Raw genomic sequence first — 27,438 nt, 5'->3', positions numbered from 1 at the left:
GTACATCTCATTGTTGCAATGGGTCCACCTGTATCCTTATTAAAACGATTTGTTTTTTCCCTTCCCCTTCACAAATTATACCAACATCAAATACAGTGAAAGCAGGGGTCATATCATGGAGAAAATCATATAAAAAATCATCTTAGAAGTGGTTCTGTGGATCAAGCGGTAGAGCGCTGGCCTTGAGCTGAAGAGCACAAGGACAGCGCCCAAGCCCAGAGTTCAAGCCCCACGACAAAAAAAAAAAGAAATCATCTTATAAATATGGACTTTTTTTTTAACTATGTAGTACTACAGCTTGAGCTTGGTGTCCTACTCTAGCTCTCATTCTAGACCTAAGGCACACTTCCGTCCAGGCTTTTAGTTAGTGAACAACATATGGGAGTCTTGAAGACTATTCTGCCTAGACTGGCTTCAAACAGCTATCTTCTGGATTTCAGCCGCCTGAGTAGCTAGAATTACAGGCATGAACCACTAGTGTCTGGTGTGTGTGTGTAGTACTAGAGTTTGAACTCAGGGTCTCACATCTACTCTGGCTCAGCTATGTGGCTCAGCCACATAGCTCTTCAAACACCTTTTGTACAAACCTGGTTTTAGTGATTTTAATAAAAGAGTCCAGAGACAAATTTAACACAGTATTCTTTAATTTTTATTTTATTTTAGTATAAGTAGGCACAGATGAAAGAGTTCATTATAGTAATTTTACAGTTTCAGAATTGTACACATGCAAATTGTCAAAAGATGCACAAATAATGCACTCGCTACTATTTTGGACATTCCAAAGACAAGTTATGAATTAGCTTTGCTTTAAACTAATGTTATAGATAAGGAATTGCCAAAACAGACTGCCAACAAAAAAGGTTAAATGAATTTTAATTGCAGTGATTTGCAGTAATTTTGTAAAAATGTGTTTACAAGGGTTTTTCCAACATGAAAAAAATTATGCATAAACCTATCTACATTAAATCAACTAATCCCATTTTCAACGATCAATAAGGCATTTGAGAATTCCTTAAATATCTTCCATTTTTATTGTCATAACATTGCCAATTATATCACTGCACATTCACATAGTAAAATATTCTAAGGTACATATGATGAAGATTCTTTCCTTGAAGCTGGTCATATTTTAACTCAGTTATAGAAAATTACAGTGACTCATTTATCTTAGTGCTGACTGAGCTATTTTAGAAAGCAATGCTAAAAAGTCTATCATCTAAATTTGAGAGCCATAACAACTACTTGTAAATCTCTCTTCCCACCTCAGGGAAATACCCTAAGATTTGGACATCCACATCATTTGTAAAGTAATAGTAGAGGCAGAACATATGGAAGGTACATATGTAATAATCAGCCTAAATTGCCACTGTCTACTTGCCTAACAGTCTTGAATATTCAGCTCTACTTCCAGCTATTCTCAGGAGTTGTGCTCCTCCACCACCTTTTCAGAACATTACTGTACTCGACACACTAAATTAGCACTTCACAAATTTCTACTCATTGATTTTGTGTGGTGTGACCTGTGTAGACTTAGCAATCGTTATTTCCTGATCCTGGCAGTGTCTGGTACATGTTAAGTGCTCAAGAAATGTTTGCTGAGTGAATAATGAATAAACTAAACTAAATTGATTCTGTATGCCTATAACTAAATATTTCAGAAAGTAGTTCACTATTTGGAATTATGTATAATATCATATCCAAACAAGGAATGCAAACTTGTAATCTCAGCCTATTTCCAAAAAGCACTCATCTTTATGATCATTCCTACTTGTGTTCCTGGCACTATTATACACTGGTATGATACAGGATTAGCTTTAAGTATCTACTTTTCATTCACATTCATTATTGTGACTGTAGATTAGCACCAAAAGACAATTTCTAGGGATACATGCTTCATAACATGGCACATCAGTTCAAGCCCCACAACCAACAAAAAAAAATGACACATCAATAATATTAATTTTAGGTTATTAAATTTTCTTATCTAAGTCTAGAACTATTCAAGGTCAGAGATTTTCATAATCAAAGTTAGATCTAACCACTTTTTATTCTTAATTCTGTTTGGTGCAAAAAACATGCTGTGAGGCAAGAATTTCTGCCAGTCTTACTATGTTAATAAAACCATCTTATGCTTTTTTTTCTTATGTTTTTACAGGTAAAATTCCATTTCAGAATTCTGTTAGCAAAATTGCTGCATATTGAAATTTTCTGTCAGAAATTATAACATAGTAGTGATCTCTTATCTAAGGTATCACTTTCTGTGGTTTGCCTTTCTAGTCTGTGGCCAACTGAAAATATTATACTAAAATTCCTGAAATAATTCAAGCATCTTAAATTCCGTGCAATTCTAAGCAGCATTATAAAAGCTTACTATCTTACTCCATCCCACCTGGGATGTGAGTTGACACAGTACACATTATCCACCTGTCAGTTATCAAATGGTCATAGTATACTTATTAAGCTTTATTTTATTAATAATAGCCCTAAAGTACAACAGTGATGTTGGTATTATTACAGCATTTGTGTTACAATTGTACATTTTATTATTATTATAGTATCCTATTATATTTAATTTATAAATGATACTTTCATCATAGATGGATGAGGACAAAATAGCGTATATAAAGGATTTATTATTCGCCTGGGTTTCATACATTCTGAGTCTTGGAACATCATATCCTGATGGGTAATGAAGTGTGTATGTGTACCTGCACTTTCAAACCAATTCATTAAAAAAGATACTAGGATTCACAAATTGAAAAATAACATCTGAAAATGAGTAAGATGTAATCTATACATAATTGCTTCATCAGCAAGATCAGACATTACTAAGTACTAATACTTAGTATTTATAAATTTATATTATTTAATATTTGCTTAGTTTTATTACTAAGTATTTGTTTTAACATTTTATGTGGGAAAACTATAGATTAACAAGAAATAGCTCCTTTCTATTGCACCTTTTTAGTAATAAAAATTCTAATGAAGTACTTCATTTACCAGCTTCCTCATCATAATAAATCACTTTCAATACTACTGAAAAGTGAGATTGAACTTTTAAGATACATGGAGCCTATCTCCACTGATGAAATTTCTTTTAAATAGAAATTTAGCTACATATTATGCATAAACCCTTACAAAAATAACCATCAAAATAAAATCAGTGACAAAGTATTCATATAACAATTTTTGTTCAAAAATGATGTTAAGACTCCTCAGTAATAGTTTTTCATAAAGACCAATAAATCTTAAAATTACAATTAAATTTCAAAAGGACCAAAATATTAGCTCATATTGAGCCAAGGTTAGGAAAATCTTCCACTGTTGATATTTTCATTTTCTTAGTTTTTCAATCAAATAATCCGCCTGTAATTTTGAGAAAACACACAAACATATGTTTTTATTCTAGATGCTAGTGCCTCTATCTAATAATTTTGTTGGTATCCCTATTATAGTAAGGATTCCAGAAGAACATGGTAATACATATTCTGTACCTAAAAATATCTTATAGAGAAAATCATGATGGGTCACACCTGTAATCCTAGTAAGCAGGCTGAAATTGCAGGACTGCAGTTCAAGGCTAGCCAAGGTAATAACTTCACAAGATCCCTCTTAATCAATAAAAAGCTAGATAAGGTAAAATGTACAGCTAGATATGAAAATAGGATTACAATCCATAACTGCCTGGGCATAAATACAAGACACTATTCAAAAAATTACTACAAGCACAAAGGCCTAGGCTTGTGGATCAAGTGGAGAGCACCTGCCTAGAAAGTACAAGGCCTTGACTTTAATAACCCTCTAACTCTCAGTAGCACCTTTAAAAAGGTGAAAAAAAAAACCTCAATTTTATTGACTACAGTAAAGATACTCTACATTTAATACTGATAGACTGGAAGCTAATTACATACTTAGAAATTTCAATGCAGCAAAGAAAACAAACATAATAATAATGTTTTAGAAAGCAAACTAGGAAACTTAAACACATATCACTAAATGAAAGAAGCCAATGTGAAAAGGCTATATACTATATGATCCCAACTACAAAGACATTCAGAAAAGGACATAAACTATAGAGACAGGAATATAATCACTGGCTACCAGGGCCTAGAAGAGGATGGGATGAACAGGCAGAACACAGAGGACTTTTAGAGTAGTAAAGCTATTTAGGACACCGCAGTGGGAGAGACACATCTTTATACATTTGTCAAACCCACAGAATATATAACCCCAAGAGTGAACTTTAAAATATACTGTGAACTTTAGGTGAGATGACTGCAAGCGTCCAACTGTGGTGAGGGTGTAACAATGGAGAAGACTATGCAGGCAGGGGATTCATAAAACCTTATACTCTGCATTCAATTTTGCAGAGAACCTAAACCTTCTCTAAAACATAAAATCTATTTTTTAATTAATGTCTTTGAGTTACATCATTTCAGAAAGCCTTTTATAATCATCTTTAATAAGCTGAAAAACAAAGAGATTTTAGAATAAATTTTGCTATCTTTATGTTTTCAGCCTCATATATTATTGGCAATGTTCTAGATTTAAGAGTTCAGATAATCAAAATGACCCATTAACAGATCATATATTTTTTAAAATTATTTTTTTTTGCCAGTCCTGGGGCTTGAGCTGAGAGCCCTGAGCCTCTCTATACTTAAGGCTCATGCTCTACCACTTAAGCCACAGTGCCACTTCCAGCATTTTTGAGTAGTTTATTGGAGATAAGAGTCTCACAGACTTTCCTGCCTGGGCTGGCTTATTACTATTATCCTCAAATCTCAGCCTCCTGATTAGCTAGGATTACAGGTATGAGCCACCAGCACCCAGCTGATAGTATATTTTTAAATCAATAAAAATTTAAAGAAATTCACATTGTCTTTTGGGAGGTGACATAATAAGACTCTGTGGACTCTCTCTCTCAAAAAAAAAAACCAAGTATTGTCTATGGATGTAACTCAGTTGTAGGTTCTTTGTCTAGCATACATAAAAACCTGGGTTTTAGTCCTAGAACAGAAAAAAAGTTCAGTGTTTTTGTCTATATAGGTATAGATATGTAGTAGGTATGTAAAGCAGTATATTAAAGCAAGTGGTCACACCTATAAGAATCATAAATACCTAGTGTTGACAACAAATGATAAAACTACAACCAAAAGCACAAATACTTTAAATTTATATTGGCATGTTGCTGATATAACAATAACACTTACTGTGATAAACCAATAGGAATTTGCTCTATAAATCAACTTTGACAGGAAGCCAAATTGCTTGACTGGCGCCAGAACATGAAGATGTAGGTGAGATATAGTGCAGAATGGTGGTACATGGAATCCCATCCTAAAACAGAAAGGTAAGAAATGACTGACAAATCAGTTTTATAATAGTTTAAAAGTACTTTTCAGGTTATATCATGTAACTATCAAAGATATCCAAAACAGATTACCTCACGTAGCCAGATTATTATTCATAGATCTTTTACTATTTTTCTTTTAAATATTTCAGAATATTACACCATTCCTCTTCTTTTCCTGTTGAAATTCCAAGTAATAGAAACTATGTAGGAGGATCTTAACAACATATTATGCTTCAGTATAGCTTCCATGAATTCTGATGTGACATTATTTTCTAGTCACTATAGCCTTTAACATATTAAGCTTTAATTGTACTAAGATATGCTCCTGCAGTGAGTCTTAAAAAAAATTCACTGGATAGTCATTAAGTAGTATTCCATTATTACAAAGCCTAGCCAGTAGATGGCATACTTTTGTCTTTAATGAAGTGCTCAATCATTTCAGTAGTAAAAATCAATCATATTACCATTTTTAAAAAACCTTCTATCATCACCTAATTTTCTTTACTACTAAGTTAGATAGTAATTATTTATAATTGCTTTGTAAGACATTTATAGACACTTTATAAAACACTTTTAATAGAAAAACAATAAACACTTTAAACCTGTTTTATCTTCCTAAAATTCAGTTTACAGTTTTGCAAGTCTGTTTATGATGAGTGGAGCAAAACATATCTGTAACAATAAAACCTTGAAAGATCTACATTAAAACCTAGAAATATTTGCCTGATCAAACCATAAATGTCTGGAAGTGTGGGAAGAAGTCACAGAAGAACTAAAGAGTAGCTGCAATTCCCTGGGCCTAACAATGTAGATTCAGATATGAAGAACATACTGAAAAGCTCCTACTATTACCTAATAGAACAGACTATGAAACAAGAATCATAAGAAATGTAAGCAAGTGATCTGGAAGTTAGGAGAAACTCAATGGTCCACTCAACATTTTCATTTTAAAGATAGGAAAGCAAAGAAAAAATGTTTAAGAATTAGGTGTAGTTGTTAAAATCTATAGTCCCAGCTACTGCTGGGGGAATTATGGGGCACTGATTGAGAAGGACTACTGATTGAGTCCAAGAGTTCTCAGGCAATAACAATATCCTATCCAAAAAAAAGTTTTTAAGACCCTGATTCCAATTAATAAGTGACAGAGCTAGGAAGGAAACTCGGGGCTCTTGATTTTCCAATGTGAGTTCTAATAAACACTCCGTGACTAAAAAAGATTGTTGTGCTTCAAGTCAAAAGGTCTCAAATACTATGTTCCTTGTCATAAAACTTGAATAATGCATTAACAGTTTTAAGAAGATTTTCACACATTTATATGTTACAGATAGGTAGGGCATGTATTATCTTGGAAGGCAAAATAACTTGTCCAAAGCCATTTCATTAATATATATGTTTATATTACTAGAGATTTTTAGAAGATGTTTAGACATGATAGAAAGAAGTGTTATTAAATTCATACTACCAAAGAACGATGTTCTTACATTCAGAAAAAAGTACAAACTATGCAACCATAGCTAGTGCCAAATACAGTATACAAGTGATGCGTGTATATACATGTGTGCATGTGTATGTATGTGTATGTGTGTGTGTGTTGGTTCTATAGCATGAACTCAGGGCCTGGGCAATGTCCCTAAGCAATTCTGATGAAGGCTATACAGAGTGTTTTACCACTTGATCCACAGCCCTATTTCCAAACTTTTTGGTAGTTAATTGGAACTAAGAATCTCAGAGACTTACCTGCCCAGGGTGGCTTTGAGCCATGATCCTCGCTTCTCTGCTTCCTAAATACCTAGGATTACAGGCGTGAGCCACCAGAGTCCAGCTGTTAATAATCTTCTTTATTTTTGTATATTTTTATCTTTGTTTTTGTCAGTCATAGGGCTTGAACTCAAAGCCTGGATGTACCCCTAAGCTCTTTTTGCTCAAGGCTAGCGCTGTACCACTTTAAGCCATACTGCCACTTCCAGTTTTCTGGTGGTTAACTGAAGATTGAGCTGGCTTTGAACTGTGGTCCTCAGATCTCAGCCTCCTAAGTAGCTAGGATTACAGGCATAAACCACTGGCACCTGGCTTAATAATCTTTTTTAAAGAAAGATATTTATATTAATTTAACAGCTAATTGAACAACACATGCTTTTTCTCAAACTTTGTTAAATGCTACAGTCCAGGTGAGGAGGCAACAAATTCAAGTTAATTTCATGCTACAAGTCTTGACTTTTTTTTTTTTTTTTTTTTGCCAGTCCTGGGCTTGAATAATGGGCCTGAGTGCTGTCCCTGAGTTTCTTTTGTTCAAGGCTAATGTTCTACCACTTGAGCCACAGAGCCAATTCTGTTTTATTTGAGTAGTTTATTGGAATGTGTGTATATATATACACATTGTACATACATATATATACATTGTATATACATGTATATCAAATAGAATATATTATATATACATATATATTATTGGAATGTATATATACATATATATTATATATGTGTGTATATATATATATATATATATATATATTCAGATGTGGGGCTTGAACTCTGGGCCTGGACACTCTTCAATTCAAGGCTAGTGCTCTACCACTTGAGCCACAGTGCCACTTCCAGTTTTCTAAGTGTTTTTTTGAAGATGAGTCTTATGGACTTTCCTGCCAGGGCTGGCTTTGAACTGCGATCCTCAGATCTCAGCCTCCTAAGTAGCTAGGATACAGGCATGAGCCACCAATGCCCAACTTGGATAATATATTTTTAAATCAATAAAAGTTTTTAAAAGTTCACATTACAAACAACTTATATGGTTAAACATGTAGAATTAAAAAAAAAAGAGTATCAATAGCTATTTTACCTACTGATTGCATACATACACACAAACACACACACACACACTTGCCCATCTAAAGTATAAGTGGGAATTTTTGGAAGTTGTATGAAGTTATACTACCAATGAACTATAATCTTACTTTCAGAAAAAATTATCAACTTTGCTATGACTGCTTCCCTTCTCAATGTAAATTAACATTTCAAAAATCAATAATGTGTATTATTATTTTCTTTCCAGAACATACACATACCTCACATCTGTAAAGTCAGTGAAATTATTCCTTTCAAGAATGGTTTTTCCAACAGCTACCATGCTCTCAACTAGAAAACAGGAAAGAAAATACATTATATTGCGGGAGATATAAAGGTCACTAAATTCCTATTGTGGTTTTTAAGATCAAAAGTCATGTAAAATGGGTAAATATTTAAACTATAGGTTACTGGAAAGTCTGCTAATCAACAACTGACATGAAGATTAAAATTGAGCAACATCACAAAATGCTACACATACAAGGCCATTTTGGACAGCTGTTGAGAAGATTTGTCAAGCGGCTATTTAAGACACCTGATACCAATGATTCTAGTCAGGAGACTAGCTCAACAAAAAAATAGTTTGAATTAAGAAGACAGTATGTTCACTGCAGTAAGATTCCTAACAGTCAGGGGAGGAGGTTGGTCCAACAACATAAAATTTTAGTTAGATACAAGAAGTTAATAAATATCTTACTTTCTTTATTCTTATGTATACTTCATATTTTTTCTAATGGAAAGTTTGGTAAAAAAAAAAAATCTACCAGATTTTTTTCCTTATAATCATCAGTGCCCTTGTTGATGAAATTCAGGATGGCTTAATAATAAAATAATACTGTCATCATCTTACCCAGTTCTATTTGATCTCTGTTTAGATCTTTGCAACTTCCAATATGCTTCTTTGGTACCACAAGATAATGATGAGTTGTTGCTGGTTTGATATCTTTAAAGCAAACTAGATCTTCATTCTAAAGAGAAAAGGATGTCAGTAAATTTTTAAAAGTTAGGGTTTTGTAACGCTCTCTTGCCTGATCTAAGTATCAGAGATCTTTGAAAGGGTATTGGTTTCTAGGTTCTAGCCCCTTCTGAACATCTTAGGATTATATATGAATTTCAAAATCAATCCTTAGTTTCTGTCATTAGATGCTCATTTCTTCCAAAAAACAGAAAGCATCTTCTTATATAAGTCTATTTCAAAAAGTAACTAAGAATAAAGTTCATTAAAACTTCATTACCAACAATCAAAGAGTTTTACATCTCATTTTCCATTTTCCAACCCCTATTTAAAGATTACTTCACTCTTTGTATGTACTTTTAAAGGCCTTGCAGTAATTTCGCAACAAATTACTAAATTCCTTTTTCCTTTAACTCTAGCAAGACTACCATTTAACACATACTTATACAATATTATCTTTTTAAACATTTTAAAGCAATTACATATAATTTTGCTTTATGTATATTTGCCCCTTTCTAGTATTAGGAATACTGAAAAGCTTAAACAGACTCCAGCTTACTGTAATAATTTATGAGCCCAATCCACATGTGTGGCATCCATTTTCTGGTTGGTAGTAGTCCACACAGGAAAAAGAAAAGGACAGAAAAAAGATAATGTTTCAGTCTATTAACACACTGGAGTTTCAGGTTTTCCAAGAGAAAAGTATATCTTCCTTAAATGACATTAATCAGTATTCTATATAATAATATAGAGTCAAAATTAAATTCAGTGTCAGAAAGCATACTTTCTCTCAGCCAAATATCTTGAGTACAGATGAATATCTTGAGTGCAGATGAATTCCCCTATATTCAATTAGAAATGACGTTGGAGGCTACTATTTTCCACCACTGCTACAAAATACCACATATAATCAACTGAAAAGGAGGATTCAAGGGAGCTCCTGAAAACCTAGCTATTTAGGAAATGGAGACGGGGATTCTGGTTCAAGGCTGGGTGATGCATAGAAGTTTCCAAGACACATTCTCAACCTAAGGCTAGGTAGGCAGTGATGTATATGGTTCCCAGCTACAGGGGAAGAGTACAGTGTTGAACATCTGTCATCCCCAGAGACCTGGGGAAACTCCAGGAATAAGACTGTCACCCAAGACAGACAAAGTAAACTGTAATTAAACCCTACCTCTAAAATAACCAATGCAAAAAGAAGCTGGAGGCCTAGCTTACGTGGCTAAGTGCCTGCGTGATCCAGTGCCAAAAAAATAAAATATGATAAAACCTTAAAAGGGAGGAATTTTTTGTCCTGCAATTGCAAAATCAAATTCTGATAACCACCATGGTTTAGGACAGTTCATAGTGGGCAAGCTCAAAGGAATTTGATTTTGCTTGTATGCTGGTACTTGGTTTGAACTCTGGGCCTGAGTGCTGTCCCTTAGCGTTTTCAATAAAGGTTGTCACTCTACTTCTTTAGGTAGAATGCCAGGCCACCTTTCGCTGATTAACTGGAGATAAGAGGCTGATGGACTTTTCTGTCCAGGCTGGCTACACCCGTTATCCTCAGATCAGCCTCCTGAGTACCTAGGATTACAGGCAAGAGCCACTGTACCCCAAGACTTGATTTATTTTTTAATTTATTAGAACTATACTATCTCTGGAGCTGATTCTCTCAGAAGGTGGTTCCTTTAAAAACAGGTACAACCATGTGTATGTGTGCCAGATAAGTATTTTTGAATATCCGGACAGTCTTCCAATCTGAAATTTTCCACATATCCCAGCTAACACTTCAGTGGAAATCGGAGGCTGGTAAGTAACAGGTTGACTTCAAACCCACTCCTTTCTTCCACCCACTCCAGATGTACTCCCAACTATCTGCTTTCACAATTACTACGATTTACAGTTTTCTTCCTGGAATCAGTGTGTGAAGAATTTAAAATCACTATAAAGGAGAAAGAAATTTTAAAAAGAGTGAGAGAACACAAATAATAAAATGCTACTTCATGACTTGGTATACCTTCAAAAGTGGCACAAGTATTTGACTCTAATATTTACCTTTTCTTCCTTCCAAGAGAGAGGAGACACCCCTGTCCTCAAAGTGAAGTCAGTCAGGGTCCCTTACCCATCACACACACACACACACACGCCCGCCCGCCCGCCCGCCCTCCCTCCCTCCCTCCCTCCCTCCCTCCCCAGAGTCCCAGCCCGCCCTCGCGGCTGTCGCCGCCCACCTCGCAGGGCAGGAGCTCCGTGGGTTCCTGCCGCCGGGCGATCCGACAGAACACACAGTTGCCGTCGTAGTCCCCGGTGTCCGGTGATTTCGCGGCAGCGCCGGAGTTCTCCGTCGACGCCGCCACCGCAGGCCCGGCAGGAGCCACCTCCTTAGGGTCGGGAGCTGACTCCAAGCCGGGGCTCACCTGCTCCTCCGCCATCGCACCTGCCCCAGCCGCCCAGGCCCGGATTCTCCAGGACTACTGGGCCTGCGCGGGGCCCGCCGTCCGCACCGCCTCCGTGTCACCTCGAGGAGTCGCCCCTCGCCTGGCGGCGCTGGGGCAGGCAGAAAAGGGAGCGCGCTGGCCACCCTGAGCGCCGGAAGAGGGCGGGCGACGCGGCCACGGCCGGCGAAGCCCGCTGCCGCCAGGGGGTGAGCGAGGGCGCTCACCAGGAACCGCCCCACACGTCTCGTCGGTAGTGACGCACAGCATGCGTCCGCGCTTCGTGATGACATCACCGCGGCGCGGTAACTGATTGGCTGCCCCGTGTCAGTTCGGTAGTTCGGGAACAGACTTCGTCCGGAAATGCGCGCCGTTGTGTGTACGCGAGCCGAGCCATTTACCCATGAGCGTGTCGATCATTTCCCCCACGGGTGGTTTTTCAATAAGCCAACTGTAGATCTACTTGAGAACTAGCTGTTGATCATTTGAAATCCCATCTGTGAAGCTTTAAAACAAGTTGTCTTCCTGTGAGGAGGCTTGCTCTTTCTTCACCTGGTAAATGACTACAGCAATGATGCCCTCTGCAGGACTGTCAGATATCAGAGTATCACCTTGTTTGAACATAGAAGGTGTAAGAAGAGCCGACGAACATCGTTTCCCCCCTCACTGGCCTATTTCTCTGTTAATGCAAAGAAATTCCTCAAAATATTCTCTGTACTCCATACTCCCTCAAAGGGTCTTCCCTCACTCACCCAACACGGTAGGTCACTTTTCAGTCTTCATCTTGGTAGTTGACAGTTGTTACTCACTTTCCTTTGTAAACCTTTTTTCTCTTGGTTTCCAAGAAATCAAACTTTTGAAACTCTACCTGATTGGCTCGGTTCATCCTCAATCTCTTGTGCTGCTGCTGCTTCTTCCAAACCTGTTCATGTTGACAGCTTTGGTAACCAAGTTAGCTTTTCACTTAGGCTCATTCCTGTGGTCATCTCATGCAGTCCAACACAAAGTATTTTACAACTCCCAAATGAAAATATGAAGCATAGACTTCAAACTCTAGGCCTAAATATTCAACTGCCTGCTCAACCAGCTCATGCATTTGTATAGCAGATGTTGCAAACATTGTTGAAGCTGAGTTCCTCTCCCCTGTCCTCAATAAAATCCACTAAAATCTTAGTTTAAGCACACTCTCTTCTGCTAAATGATTGGGATAAAAAATATTGAAATCTGGGGCTGGGAAGGTGGCTCAGTGGTAGAGCTCTTGCTTTGCATGTATGAGGCCCTGGGTTTGATTCCTCAGCACCACATAAGCAAAAAGAAAAAACCCGGAAGTGGCGCTGTGGCTCAAGTGGTAGAGCGCTAGCCTTGACCTGAAGAGCTGAGGGACAGCGCCCAGGACCAGAGTTCAGGCCCCACGACCCCAAAAAATATTGAAATCCTACCTTCTCATATCCAACACATCTAGAAATAAAATGCATCAAGAATCCTGTGTTAATGCAACTTACTATCTGTGCCTGAACCACATTACCCCTCACCTGAATTATTTTAGTGATCTTCTAAGTTCACCATTCTTGTTATTGTCAAATCTCAACATGACACAGTGGTCTCTAAGCCTGATCATGTCACCCTTCAGTTCAACATCCTCCAATGACTTCCTGTCCCACTGAAGAATAAAAGTTAAAAGTTCCTGTCTGAGAGGGCCTATGAGTTTCTACATTCTATATCATAGATAGCAATTTCCACCAATATTTCAATCACTTCTGCTCCAACCATACTGCATTCTATTATTTGTATAGACCAGGCATGCTCCTGAATTTTGGCTTCTGGACTGGCTGTGCCACTGCTTCAGACACTTTACTCTTGAGTCTCGCTCTTTTTTCAAGATTGTCAAAGGTAAACACACATAGATATCAGTTAAAGCTATTCAAGCAGCCGGGCACTGGTGGCTCATGCCTGTAATCCTAGCTACTCAGGAGGCTGAGATCTGAGGATCGCGGTTCAAAGCCAGCCCGGGCAGGAGAGACCGTGAGACTCCTATCTCCAATAAACCACCAGAAAAAAAACCGGAAGTGGCGCTGTAGCTCAAGTGGTAGAGTGCTCGCCTTGAGCTGAAGAGCTGAGGGACAGCGCCCAGGCCCAGAGTTCAAGCCCCACGACCGACCAAAAAAAAAAAAAAAAAGCTATTCAAGCAGATTTTGTTGAGTAATTACTAAAAGTAAGGGTAGAATTACCTGAATACTGATTTGTGCCTAGGAGACTAGGTGAAACTTAATGGTGATGTGAAAACTCAAGTACTCAGAGAAGTGGAACATTACACTGAGTTGTTAAGTAAAAATGGGACTAGGCTGTGTCTACCAGTTGCCACTTATGAAAATTAGGCTCTCTCTTCTCACTGAGTTTGGGAGATGAGGCCCTGTCTACCTAATGATTATATTTCAAAGGAATAACTTCCAAGTCCTTGAGAAAATACTTCAGAGTTATAGGAAATACAGATTCACAAATGGGCTTTTTAAAAGGGGCCTTTTTTCACAAATGGTATAAGAAAAACCTGTTGAAGGGTGTTGGCTAGAACAAACAGTAAGTTCTAGTAGCACTAGATACTAAATTAGCATCTGCAGTAGGGGGCAGTTGCTCTAGAATTGCCTTGGAGATATGTTTGCATACTTCTGTATAAGAGTTTGATTTCTCTGACTACAGGGTTTGGATAGAGTCATTATGGGCCAAGAATTCTACAGTTTTTGATGCTATGCTGTAATATTTCTTCCTCAAGGAAGTCAACTATGGTGAACATGGAAAACCTACCCTCTTACTTTTATACCTGGTATCCTTCTCCCCTTTGCCTTATTTTATATTTTTTCTGTTGTTATGCTGCTGTGTTCCCCTAAAACCCTAGCATATTACAGAATTGGTCCCTAGCTTTTGGTGCTGTTGAGAGATGAATGGATCATGATGGCACTAGCTTCACAAAAATTAATCTTTTCTGTTAATTCCTGGTTTGTCTTTCTTTTTGATCAGTAGATTAACTCATTGAGGAGTTCATAGTTGAATGGGCCATTAGGTGGTAAGGCCTGGCTAGAGGACTTAAGTAGGTCCCTGGAGGGATGAGGTTAAAGGGTATATATCTCCATTTTTCTCTCATTCTGTGCTCCCAGCCACCATGAGGTTAGCAGTTTCCTCAGCCATGGTATTTCTGCTTTGCAACTGGCCTAAAAGCAATGCGGCCAGTGACCCTGAACTAAACCCTTTGAAGTCATGACACAAAATAAACATCTCCTGTTCAAATTGTTCTCTCGGGCATTTTGTCAAAGTGACAAAAAGCTGAGCAACACACGTGCATTTTCTTCTACACATTTAAATCTAACAGTTACTATTATATAATATCCATTATATTAAATACTACACATTAAACTTAGTATGCTAGTTCACTACCATCTGTTTCATTCTCATTGAATATAATCTTCGTTATTATCTTCTGTGCCTGCTTTGTTCATCAGTGTATGATACGTACCTATGCATGGAATATGAGATTCAGATTCACTAGATGCAGAGTTCTGTTGGTCTTGTAGGTTTGGGGCTGGAAATTGGAAAACTCCAGCATTTAACTATGGAAATATTCATTTGACAACTCCAACTTCATTTGATGACATGGACTGAATGAGCAGCCTCTACCTAGCAAGACCCTGTACAGAGGGAAATGAAAGCATAGTGAAACCAATGTTATTCAAGGCTTTGCAATGGTTTGATTTTGGTTTCAATGTGTATTTCAGATTGACCCTCATTTTGACAGTGTTTAAAGGTGGCAGACTCTTTAAGAAATGAGGTCCCATGGTAAGTAATGGAATCACTGGGGGAACTCACAGAGAGACTTAGTGTCATTCTCATAGGGTCCCAATTAGTTCCCAAATGACTGAATTGCTATAAAAAGAGCAAACCTTTCTTACTGCACCTTTCTTACTTCCTGCCTCCTATGTGATCACTCTTACACATGTTGCCACAATTGTAATACTAAATGCCCTGAGACCCTCTTCAGAGATGAGAAGATGCTGGTGCCATCCTCTTGAAACCCCAGAACTGTGAACTAATAAATCTCTTTTCTTTATAAGATAACTACCCTTGGGTAGTTTGTTATGCCAAAATAATGACTACAACATTCTTCAGAAAGAGTTCATATCACCTCTAGTCACATGTTATTGTCCAAAGCAATTTACAGAGCCAACCCTGACATCAGACCAAAAGGTTAAATGTAATGCTGGCTCTGAAAAAAGAGAATAAACATCTTTAGCAAAAAAGTTTATTATGGATGCCTATGTGACAGCCCAGTAGCAATTTCAAAAGTATTGAGTGTCTGACCCTGAGGTTTCATAATTCTAAATTGGAGATACAAATTTTAGAATGGTCAGTGTAAACTATTTACAACCTTAAAATAAGATCATCAAGGGAATAAGCATATATAGAAAGGAGAAAAGTTCCAAGTCTGAACTGGGCTCACCCAAATGTTTTCAAATCAGGGAAACAGTCAAAGAAACGGTCAGAGAAATGGTCAAATGTGAATGACGAGTGTCGTGTAACAATGAAGAAAGAACTAGATCTAGAGGCAAAGCAGAAAGTTTCAAGTAAAAGAGAATGCTCAAGTAATAGGATGAGAAACAAGAAGACTGGGTCTTGAGGGCCAGTGGAGGGCACTGCAAAGATAATTAATACTGCTACCATCACAGTTGTGCTGGTGGCTTTCTTATGACCTTGTGTCTGTTGGTAATTAATAAATACTGCTACCATCCCGGTTGTGCTGGTGGCTTTCTTATGGCCTTGTGTCTGTTGGTAATTAATACTGCTACCATCACGGTTGTGCTGGTGGCTTTCTTATGGCCTTGTGTCTGTTGGATAAATGTCCAGGAGTGTAATTGCTGGGTTGTAGAGTGGTCTCTAATGGATAGTTGGTTAAAAAAATCTTCTCCCATTCTGACGGCTTTCTTTGTGGCTTGTTAGCTATGTCCTTTGCATGTAGAAACTTTTAGGTTTGATGCAATCCCATTTATCAAGTTTTTCTTTGATATTTTTCCTGTTTGTGGAATTTCATTCAGAACATTTCTACCTGTGCTCAGGAGCCCTATGTTTTCCCTACCCCTTCCTGCAATTGGTTTGTGGCTCCCAGTCTTACATTGAAGTCTTTGGTTCATTTTGAATTGATCAAATAGAAATCAGGAAAGCAACCCCCCATTTACAATAGCCAAAATAAAACAAAAATCCTGAGAATTAACGGCCAGAGATTTGAGATGTGAAGGAAATCTATAGTGAAAACTTTTTAAAAATGAGAAAGGAAATTGAAGAAGATTTAAGGAAATGAAAAGGCTTTCCATGATTCTGCATTGGAAGAATTAACATTATGAAAATGGGAATAATGCCCAAAGCAACTTACAAATTCAATGCAATACCTATCAAAACCCCAAAAACATTCTTCAACAAGATAGAGAAAGAAATCCAAAGATTCATATGGCATAATAAAAGACTCAAAATAGTAAAAGCAATCCTTGGCAAGTAGAACAGTGTTGGAGGAACAACAATACCAAACTTCAGACTGTACTACAAAGCCATAGTAATGAAAACTTGTTACTGGCACAAAAATAGGCCTGAGGATTAATGGAACACAATAGAAGACCCAGAAACAAACTCACATACCTATAGCCATCCAATCTTCTATATTGGAGGCAAAAATCATCTGCTAGAAGATAGCCTCTTCATCAAATGATGCTGGCAAAACTCGATATCCACATGCAGAAAACTCAAGCTAAAGTCCCCATATATCACTTTGCACTAATCCACCAGCCATATTTTTTCCACCATTTTTCTGATTCCATTTTTATCATATACATGCATAGTTTCCAATATTTATTTTCTAATGCTTTCATTAAGATATTCCTGAGCTGTTATAATTAGTCCCTTATCATGTGCATTTAGCATTTTTATATTTGTGACAGACTTTTCTTAGATGTTCCTTGTATGTGTTCCTGCAAATAGGACATGGCCTTTTTTTAAAATTTTATTTTATTTTATTTTTGTGAACATACTGTACAGAGGGGTTAAAATTACATGGGCAGGATAATGCGTACATTTCTTATCAAGCATTGCAGCCTCCTCCTTTGTTTACCCTTCACATACCTTCCCAGCCTGCCCCCGGCCGCCCCACCCAATCCTCCCCGGCCCCACCCCCCTGCACCAAAGTTGTAATGACAACTTGTACTTCTCATTGCTGCAATGGGTCCACCTGTATCCTTATTTGAACGACTTGTTTTTCCCCTTCCCCTCCACAAATTATACCAACAACAAATGCAGTGAAAGCAGGGGTTATACTGTGGGGGAGGGACATACAAAGCAACAAAGAAATAATCTTATAAATGCATTAGAAACAAATGCATGAAAGAAAAAAACATTTAAATACATATCTTAGGGTTCATTTTCCTAACATCACTTTATCTGACCTTTTCTGCTTGACTCATACATATACTAGATATTGCAAATAAGGGAAACCATGGGACCTATGTTTCTTTGGGCTTGGCTTACTTCACTTAATATAATTTTTTCCAAGTCTTTCCAGTTCCTAACAAATGGGGCAATGTCATTCTTTCTGATGGAGGCATAGAATTCCATTGTGTATATATACCACATTTTCTTGATCCATTCATCTACTAAGGGGCATCTGGACTGGTAGGACATGGCCTTTTTTACTGTAACATTCAACTTAGCATCTGGCACACAGTAGGGAACAAAAAAATACTAATTTATTAGATGAATAGATTTGTATCTTATACACATTTAGCAAATGCGAATTTTCTCAATGGCATCACTACTTGGATTGTAATCTTTAGTTAAACTTGCCTTTTACAGATTCTCATTTCTCTCCTTGGAACCAAATGTACAGTCTTGTTATTTAGACTGCTTTAGTGATCAGCTAATATTAGTCTTCTGGATAGAGCTGTTGTTGGCAAACTGCCCAAAACTGAAGAGGTTACCTTGGAATAGGGACCCAGCCAAATTAGCACCAAGTATTTCTCAATAGCCTCTTACAGCATGCTATCTGAGAGAGAAGTGCTTTCTAAGCACTCAAAATAGATTCCATACCATAAAATAAATAACCCGTCTATATAAAATAACATTGAAAAAACTATAAATGCCAAAAATCACATTGAAAGACAAATGACAACTTTGTATTTTCAGCATTCATGAGAAATAGGATTCATAATCCTAATATAGGAAGAATTTCTTAAAGTAGAACACATTGAAACCCCCAGTAAAAACAGAAACAAAAACAAAACAATCAACCAAGCCATTGAGCCAGCTTTAGTGGGGCATGTCTGTTATCCCAGCCTTGGGGAAGGCCAAGGTAGGTGGATTGTAAATTTAGGCTATATAGCAAAATCACATCACAAATACAAATAACAGCAACAAGAAAAAAAGAAAATTAATAATATGCAAGTAATCTATAAAAGAAAATTTAGACAACAAATATATAAGAAATGTTTTCAACTTTATGAGAAATCACATCACATAACAATGTTATGACAGGTTTCACTATCAAACTGACAGATTCCTTTACATAATAGCACTCAGTACTGACAGAGTGAAGGTAATAAAAACTTACATACAGAATTAAAATGATACATTCTTGATGACATCATGGAAGACTTGAGGAGTGAGGAGCGGGGAAGATGGGTTATAAGAAGTTCAGAGCTCTATGAGAGAGTTGTAAAGGAAGGGCAGCCTAGGATTCTGATGTTTTCTGTGTAGCTGAAATGAGTAAGGATAAAAGACATAATAAGAAAATTGAAGCAATCAGAAGAGAACAAACACTTTTCAAAATGATGACTCATAAGCTTGGCCTTCCTGACTGTTTTCAAATATAAACAGTCTGTGTTCACTTCGAAGTTAATTCCTCCACTTGCATGCTAGATCCTGCCCTCTCCTGCCTACTCAAAACACCACTGCAAAATCCCCTTGTTATGTCACCAGTCTTATTCCCTTACTTCATCTTATTATCTACTTGCAAACATGCTATCATTTCCCTAGCTTAAAAAAAAAGACAAAAAAGCTTTTTCTGCACCTACTTTCTCCACCTATTCTATGTATTTCTCTTTGCAGAACACTTCCTTGTAAGAAGGGTCCCTATTACCTCTCCCCAGATTCTTTCCTTAGTTCTCTGGGTTTTTTTTTTGTTTTTTGTTTTTGTCAGCCATGGGACTTGAACTCAGGGCCTGGGCGATGTCCCTGGGCACCTTTGCTCAAGGCTAACACTCTACCGCTTTGAGCCACAGCACCAGTTTTGGTTTTCTGGTGGTTAATTGGAGATAAGCGTCTCATGGACTTTCATACATGGGTTGGCTCTGAATGGCGATTCTCAGGTATCATCCTCCTGAATAGCTAGGAATATAGGTGTGAGTCACCAGCATTTGGTGCTCAACCCAAACTAACTTTTACCCCATCAAAACTCCTCTTGGAGATGACAAATGAGCACATTGCCAAATTCAGTGACCAATTCTTAGTCCCTTCGTTATTGACCAATCAGCATTTGACACTTTTTATTATTTCCTGTCCCCTTGAAATAATTTGATCATTTTTTTCAAATCGTGTTATCCTTTTGATTTTCTTTTCTTCCTAAGTTCTTTCTCCATTTTTCATTAGTTTTTCCCCTCTAAACTATTACGTGTTGGACTGTTCCAGAATTTCGTCCTTAGTCTTCTCTATACAGTTTCTTTTACCTTTTTCAGTCAAAGCTGTCACTCTACTATTTGAACCAAACCTTCACATCTGGATTTTTTTGCTGGTTAGTTAGAGATAAGAGTGTTTTAGATTATGTTCCCAGGATGGCATCAAACTGAGAATCTCAGATCTCAGCATCCTAAGTAGTTAGGATCACAGGTGTGAGCCACCAACACCTAGTTTGGTTTTTTTTCCACATTCAAAGTAGAAATGACATAAACACAGACACAGAGACCTACTTTGGCTTATATTTAGTAAACTTTCTGCTGTTTCACCATAGTCTGAGGAATATTAGATTTTTTTCCCAAGGTGAAAGTAAAACAAGCGTGAACACATTTCTTCCTGAATAAGTACAACAATAAGGAAGGAACTATTTAAGGCAGTGCTATTGCTTGATACTAAGTACTGTGTGTATATTGGGTCTTATCTGTAGGGATGAGTGTAAAATGTCTGAGTAAAGGGAGGAAATCAAATGCTTATGGGCAAAAAAAAGAGAGAAATTTCCAGTTTCTGATTACAAAGCCACTTTGTAAATATTTGCAGGTGGCCTCAAGTTTCAACAGGAAAGTTTTGACCCAATGTCCTTAAGTGGATGCAATGTGAAGCATTGGTAATGGAGAGAATAACAAAACATCCCTTCTTATAACAACTTCCCCATTTTTTGCCTTTTCCCTGATAAATTGTTTTACTTGTCTCTAGAATATAATGCAAGTACTTCTGCCTTTTTATATTCCTTTTATTTAAAGGCATGTCTTCAAATAAGCAAACATTGAAAATAATTCTTTTTTTAAAAATGTATTATTATTTTTAAGTAGTTGCACAAAGAAGTTCCCATTCTACAAAACAGTATATGAATACAAGGTGTCTGACAACATTGTCATCCATCTCTCCTAATCCATCCCTTCTCCCACTTTTTTAAAAAAATTGAGATAGGTCAATAAAAAAAATAAAATAAAAAAATTGAGATAGATGATTACACAAGTTTCACAGTATTGTGGAATAGTGATACTTAGTTAAAGTCACAAACACATTTTAACCTTCACAAGGCAAATTATCATTATCATGGTATATATAGTTTGTGAATTCTATGAGCTTTGACAATAAAAATTATTTCTTCCACAGCAGGGGATGTTTACACTTCTTTCCTTTTGCTTAGTGTAAGCTGTTCCCTTTCCCTCTCATTCCTCCCTTCCCACTGCTGTCTTGGTTGCTTACTTCTTTTTCTTCTATGTCCAGTGCAGCTGATGGACCCCTTTGTTGTATGTTGTTTCCTACTTATTCTGTTCCTCCTGGCTTCCCTCCATTGACTGCATATATCTACCATATATATGGTCAAGAACATGGAGTCATTTAGTGATGATATGACAAAATGAGTAGCTGTCCTTTGTTTCTCAAGTCCTGTTTACTTTGTCATATCTTGTTGCATTTTGGCTTCAGCATCCACATATCAGAGAGACCATGTGCTGTTTGTCTCCTTGTTCTTGGCTTACCTCACTCAAAATAATTTAGTTCCATCCATTTCCCTGCAAATGCCATTATTTTGTCCTTTCTAATGGCTGCATAATATTCCATTGTGTATAGGTACCACAATTTTTGGATCCACTCATCAGTAGTGGGACATCTAGGTTGTTTCCAAATCTTGGCTATTGTGAACAGTGCTGCAACATACATGGAGGTTTATGTGTCTTTGTATACTGGTTTCTGTTGTTCAGGGTAGATCCCTAGGTGAAAGCAATTGTTTTTTAAAATAAAATCAGGAACAAGGGTATACTTGAATTTTATAGGCTCAGTAAAGAGTTCAGTTTATTCATTTTTTTTTTTTTGGTCGGTCATGGGGCTTGAACTCTGGGCCTGGGCACTGTCCTTCAGCTCTTCAGCTCAAGGCGAGCGCTCTACCACTTGAGCTACAGCGCCACTTCCGGTTTTCTGGTGGTTTATTGGAGATAGGAGTCTCACAGTCTTTCCTGCCCGGGCTGGCTTTGAACCGAGATCCTCAGAGCTCAGCCTCCTGAGTAGCTAGGATTACAGGCATGAGCCACCAGCGCCCGGCTGATCAAATTTGGATGGGACTAACAATATAATAATTCCAACTCACTCTTTCTCTTATTATATAGTTCTCTAAAGCATTTTATATGGTTACACTGATTTGATTTTCATAAAAAAATGAGAATACTGTTACTCCCAATTTAGAAACAGAAAAATGTGACACAGGATAAGTCCGCTTCATTTGAATAATTTAGATGATGAGGAGTCTGTCTGCATGCCCACACAAATTAGCAGAGAGTTACTTCCCATATCTCCAAAAGTAACAGGGAACTGCTACTGTATAAGTTAGCACACCTCCCACGTTAGTTGTCTTATTAAATTCACACTGGCATATACTTTCTCATACTCTCAAGGCCAGTAAATCTCTATTCACTTCGGTTCTTACTGGTCCCTTCAAAGTAATACAGTGGGTGCAAAGTAATGCAATGAGTTCACATCTCTATGAGTGGGAAAAAAATCATGGTTAAGAAATGAAAATACCAGGGCTGGGAAGGTGGCTCAGTGGTAGAGCGCTTGCCTTGCATGCCTGAGGCCCTGGGTTCGATTCCTCAGTACCACATAAGCAAAAAGAAAAAAGCCGGAAGTGGCGCTGTGGCTCAAGTGGTAGAGCGCTAGCCTTGAGCTGAAGAGCTGAGGGACAGCGCCCAGGCCCAGAGTTCAAGCCCCACAACTGGATCCCCCCCCCAAAAAAGGAAAATACCTAAAGCAGTTAAGGAGAGCACAGGAGATGTTTGTGTAGACTACAGATTCAGGGATGGTAAGATTTCTGAACAAGCTCAGTTTATGGACATAGCTTCAAGAAGGAAAGGTGGTATCTACTACTACCACTATTTTGAGTATGCTTAGATCAAAGTCACATAGCATGTTTGAAAAGTTAAAATGTCAAACAGGACTACCTTTAAGCATGTCCAACTCTCATCATAAAGTTTAAGGTGAACCTAGATGCCCCTCAGTAGATGAATGGATCAAGAAAATGTGGTATATATACACAATGGAATTCTATGCCTCCATCAGAAAGAATGACATTGCCCCATTTGTTAGGAACTGGAAAGACTTGGAAAAAATTATATTAAGTGAAGTAAGCCAAGCCCAAAGAAACATAGGTCCCATGGTTTTTATTTGCAATATCTAGTATATGTATGAGTCAAGCAGAAAAGGTCAGATAAAGTGATGTTAGGAAAATGAACCCTAAGATATGTATTTAAATGTTTTTTTCTTTCATGCATTTGTTTCTAATGCATTTATAAGATTATTTCTTTGTTGCTTTGTATGTCCCTCCCCCACAGTATAACCCCTGCTTTCACTGCATTTGTTGTTGGTATAATTTGTGGAGGGGAAGGGGAAAAACAAGTCGTTCAAATAAGGATACAGGTGGACCCATTGCAGCAATGAGAAGTACAAGTTGTCATTACAACTTTGGTGCAGGGGGGTGGGGCCGGGGAGGATTGGGTGGGGCGGCCGGGGGCAGGCTGGGAAGGTATGTGAAGGGTAAACAAAGGAGGAGGCTACAATGCTTGATAAGAAATGTACTCATTATCCTGCCCATGTAATTGTAACCCCTCTGTACAGTATGTTCACAATACAAAAAACAAAAGAAAGAAAGAAAGAAAAAAGTTTAAGGTGAAAGGAAATGAAAGAAGTTGTGTTTGAAGGTGTGTTAACATAGGCATTTTGCCCCTAAGGTTGCTTAGCTTGCTTAGGGGTTAGTGAACATATGTAACTTAAGTCTAAACTTCCCTTTGCTTCTTTTTTTTCCTCAAACTTTTTTTCTGCCAACCTCCTTTGGAACTCTTTCCACTGTAAAACCACATTTTCATTGTAAAGAGTTATCAACATCCTCCTCTGCCTCCTCCGCCTCTTCCTCCTCCTCCTCCTCACATAGCCATACATTTATTTTCCTGCTTTACCTGAAATTTGCCTTTTCTCTGAGATCATCATCACTATCTGTTGAAGCCTGACAAACAAAAACTGCTTGTTTTCCCCACATCTCAACATACTGAGAGAGATTTGGAAGCAAGGTTGGTATTTTCCTAGCTTCTCTGTGCCAGCTCCAGGTGATTTCATTCCCACATATGCCAATCCCAATGCCCTGCTTGCTTTTTGGAACATCATTCTGTAGCATGAAGCATAGTGCCAATATGCACTGACTTTTAGATCATTCTCTGGGGTCCAGATCTTCAGCACCTGACTCTTACCACCATCTTACACCAGCCCAGGACTCCCACTCTCTCCAACATCCAAGTTCTAACACCCTTTGCCTACGTGCTTTTCTGATACAATTCATTCATTTGGCAAATTCCTCATGTTAAGCCACCAAGACTCTTCATAAACCTGAAATTCGATGACCTTTTACACTTGTACCTGTACTAGCACGTTTTTACTCATTAATTTCCTAGTAACTTTTAAATTCAGTTTTATTTATTAACTTACTTTAGCATTAGTTATGGAGTGGCAGGATTTCATAATTACATTTCTACACAGTTTCCTAGTAATTTCTGATTTTTATCTTTCAACATTTTCAGTTACCCCATTGTCATATTCTTTCCTACCTAGCACACTCAAAGAACCACCAATTCCTTGAATTGCTTCTGGGAACTCCCCAACCAACTTGTTCTTTACTGTGGTTATGCTTGTGGGTTAACATTGTGGAAAAAAGAATTGGCTTATCTCAATTTGATGCTTTAAGAAAGAAACCATTTTGTAGTGATTCCACCTCATTAAAAAAATAATAGTCGTATCTGTCTAGAGATTATCACAAGTTAATATGAAGACTGGCAATATATGTAAAGTGCTTAGAATATCACGCAGTCCCTAAGTACTAAGAAAATATTCCAGTTGCTCTACATGATGCTGTTGTTTTTTTTTGCCAGTCCTGGGGCTTGAACTCAGGGCCTGGGCACTATCCCTGAGCTTCTTTTGCTCAAGGCTAGCACTCTACTACTTGAGCCACAGTTCCGCTTCCAGCTTTTTCTGTTTATGTGGTACTAAGGTATTGAACCCAAGGCTTCATGCATGCTCTGCCACTAAGCTACATTCCCAGCCCCATCATGCAGTTTTATTACTTATTTTTATGCTGGTACTGGGGCTTTGACTCAGAGCCTCATTTGCTTAGCTTTTCTATTCATGGCTGTTGCTCTACCACTTGAGCCACAGCTCTACTTTTAGCTTTTTGCTGGCTAGTTGGAGATAAGAGTCTCTTAGATTTGTCTGCTTGAAATGGCCCCAAACAAAGCTGATCATATCTCATCTTCCTGGATAGTTAGGATTACAGTCACAAGTCACCAGTATCCAGCATGATGCTACTTCTTAAAAATAAATCATATAACCAAATAAGTGAATATACATTTCCATTCTGTAAAGGAAAACCACATTGACCAATTCACTATCATCACTTTAAGGGAGACAAGACAATACCTTTGTAGAACCTGAGATCATCTGATACCATGTTAACTATTTCTCCTCTTCAGTTTATAAATAGGATTGATACATTGACTACTGTCTTTTATTGGCCAGAATAGCAAGGATACCATGTAACTGTTTTCAAGCAGACAGACAGGACTAGGAGTATGGCTCAATTGGTATTGTCCTTGCCTAGCAAATATGAGACCCTGAGTTCAATCGATAGCATAGCCAAAAACACTAGTAATAATAATAGATCTAAAATTAGGTAGAAGAGAGGAAAAGTAGCAATTCACAGAAGGAGAAAATATGAATGACTAAGAAACATATTTAAAAATGTTCACCTTCACCAGTATTCAAGGGAAGGCCAAAACTAAGAAGTCGTATAGTATCATGAGTGAGATATTTTGGTGCGATTACTTTTGCAAAACATTGTGGTAACATAAGTTAAAACAGCCAGTCCCAAAACTGTAAGTAACCCTAACCAAGATCCACTTACTTTAGGCTTCCAGTAGTTGGAAGAGACAACAGGCACACATCCATCATGTCCAGATTCCCGCTGTGGAGATGGTCTTGTAGATTTTTCTTTCTGTGCTGGCCTGGAACCTTGATCCTCCCAATGCCAGTTTTCCATGTGGCTCTTGTATATGAGAAAATAAAGCACTGCTGCAGAAAAGAAAAGTTACCCCACGGCTCCAGATTGCTTTTCATTGCAACAAGACGATACTGAAAACTTTCTGTATGTGCAGGTGGGTTCTCTGAGTATACATGTGACAAGTGGGTATCCTAGCTGGTTAACTTGGCGAGGATGATTGATCATCGAACAGCAAGCACTGTGTGAAACAGTCTTGGTGGTTTCTAGTATTCCTGATGGTCCCGTGCTGGATGTTAAGTTTTCTTTCAGGTTTACTATTCCACATTCCATAAAGCATTGTGGATAGGTGCCTGGTATGGAATAGATATGACTTCCTTACAGAGCTGGAATCTCCAGAATAGGAACAAAATTTGTGTAATGGTTATACAAGGAAAACTTTCTCTGAGACAAGGGGTTACACTTGTCTAAACTTGGGCCTTGGAGTATATCAGTAATCCGGTAGTAACAAATCAGTATTAATCACTATCAAAGACTCTCAGGCAACTCATCTTTTTGGTTTGCTCACTAAATAGTGGGAAAGGAGGACACACTAAAACCTTAGAAGGGCCAAGCTCCAGGAAGGTCAATAATGGCAGACAAATCAAAGTGCCTGAAACTGAAGTTGTCTTCTACTGAGGAACTCAGAGCTGGAAGAAGTAAGTCTTGGCATTAACATCTTGACTTAAGGTTGTGCAGTTTAATATGTGGCCACTGATTGTCACATGTAGTTACTCAAATTTAAAATGCAGTCACCCAACGCACATTTTAAGTGGTCAACATATTTATTTGCTAATTTGTGGCTACCATTAAGTACAGTGAAATTAGTGTAAAACTTCCATCATCACAGAATGTTCTACTGGGAAGTGCTCATCGAAAAGGTAAATAAAAGACTTGAAACGTGTCTATTAAGAAGCACTATTGTTATATCTTGATTGACCAGATCAAGAAAGCCCTAAATCCGATACTGAATCAATAGAGATTCTGAAATTGGTTAGGGAATGAGACCTTAGGATTTGGTGTGAATTGTAGGGTTTAATTT

The 27,438-nt window shown here is 37.7% G+C and overlaps 1 protein-coding gene and 1 long non-coding RNA gene across 2 annotated transcripts; one reads left to right on the top strand and one right to left on the bottom strand.

Annotated features, from left to right (window-relative positions):
- Window positions 1-626: 626 nt before the first annotated feature.
- Hint3 (histidine triad nucleotide binding protein 3) lies at window positions 627-11,722 on the bottom strand. The gene is made up of 5 exons (XM_013026863.1): window positions 11,369-11,722; window positions 9,045-9,162; window positions 8,416-8,485; window positions 5,211-5,337; window positions 627-3,366 (listed from the first exon to the last, which is right to left on the bottom strand). Exons 1-5 carry the CDS (start codon window positions 11,567-11,569, stop codon window positions 3,334-3,336), a joined length of 549 nt encoding a protein of 182 aa, XP_012882317.1. The 5' UTR covers window positions 11,570-11,722; the 3' UTR covers window positions 627-3,333.
- A 2,547-nt stretch (window positions 11,723-14,269) lies between these two features.
- Window positions 14,270-26,497, top strand: LOC105993566. Its single transcript, XR_001175462.1, has 3 exons — window positions 14,270-14,352; window positions 15,337-15,397; window positions 26,270-26,497. It is a non-coding gene; the product is annotated as an uncharacterized LOC105993566 (long non-coding RNA).
- Window positions 26,498-27,438: the final 941 nt, after the last annotated feature.

This window comes from Dipodomys ordii, unplaced genomic scaffold (genome assembly GCF_000151885.1).
Source record: "Dipodomys ordii isolate 6190 unplaced genomic scaffold, Dord_2.0 Scaffold97, whole genome shotgun sequence".
Classification (NCBI taxonomy): Eukaryota; Metazoa; Chordata; class Mammalia; order Rodentia; family Heteromyidae; genus Dipodomys; species Dipodomys ordii.
Note: the sequence above shows the minus strand (reverse complement) of the source record. Positions and strands in the feature narration are given on the sequence as shown.

Coding starts and splice junctions, on each gene's coding strand:
- Hint3 (XM_013026863.1), bottom strand. CDS start 11,569: ATGGCGGAGGAGCAGGTGAGCCCCGGCTTGGAGTCAGCTCCCGACCCT. Junction 8,486..9,044: donor CAGAGATCAAATAGAACTGG/GTAAGATGATGA, acceptor CCTGTTTTCTAG/TTGAGAGCATGGTAGCTGTT. Junction 3,367..5,210: donor ATTCCTATTGGTTTATCACA/GTAAGTGTTATT, acceptor TCAAAATTACAG/GCGGATTATTTGATTGAAAA.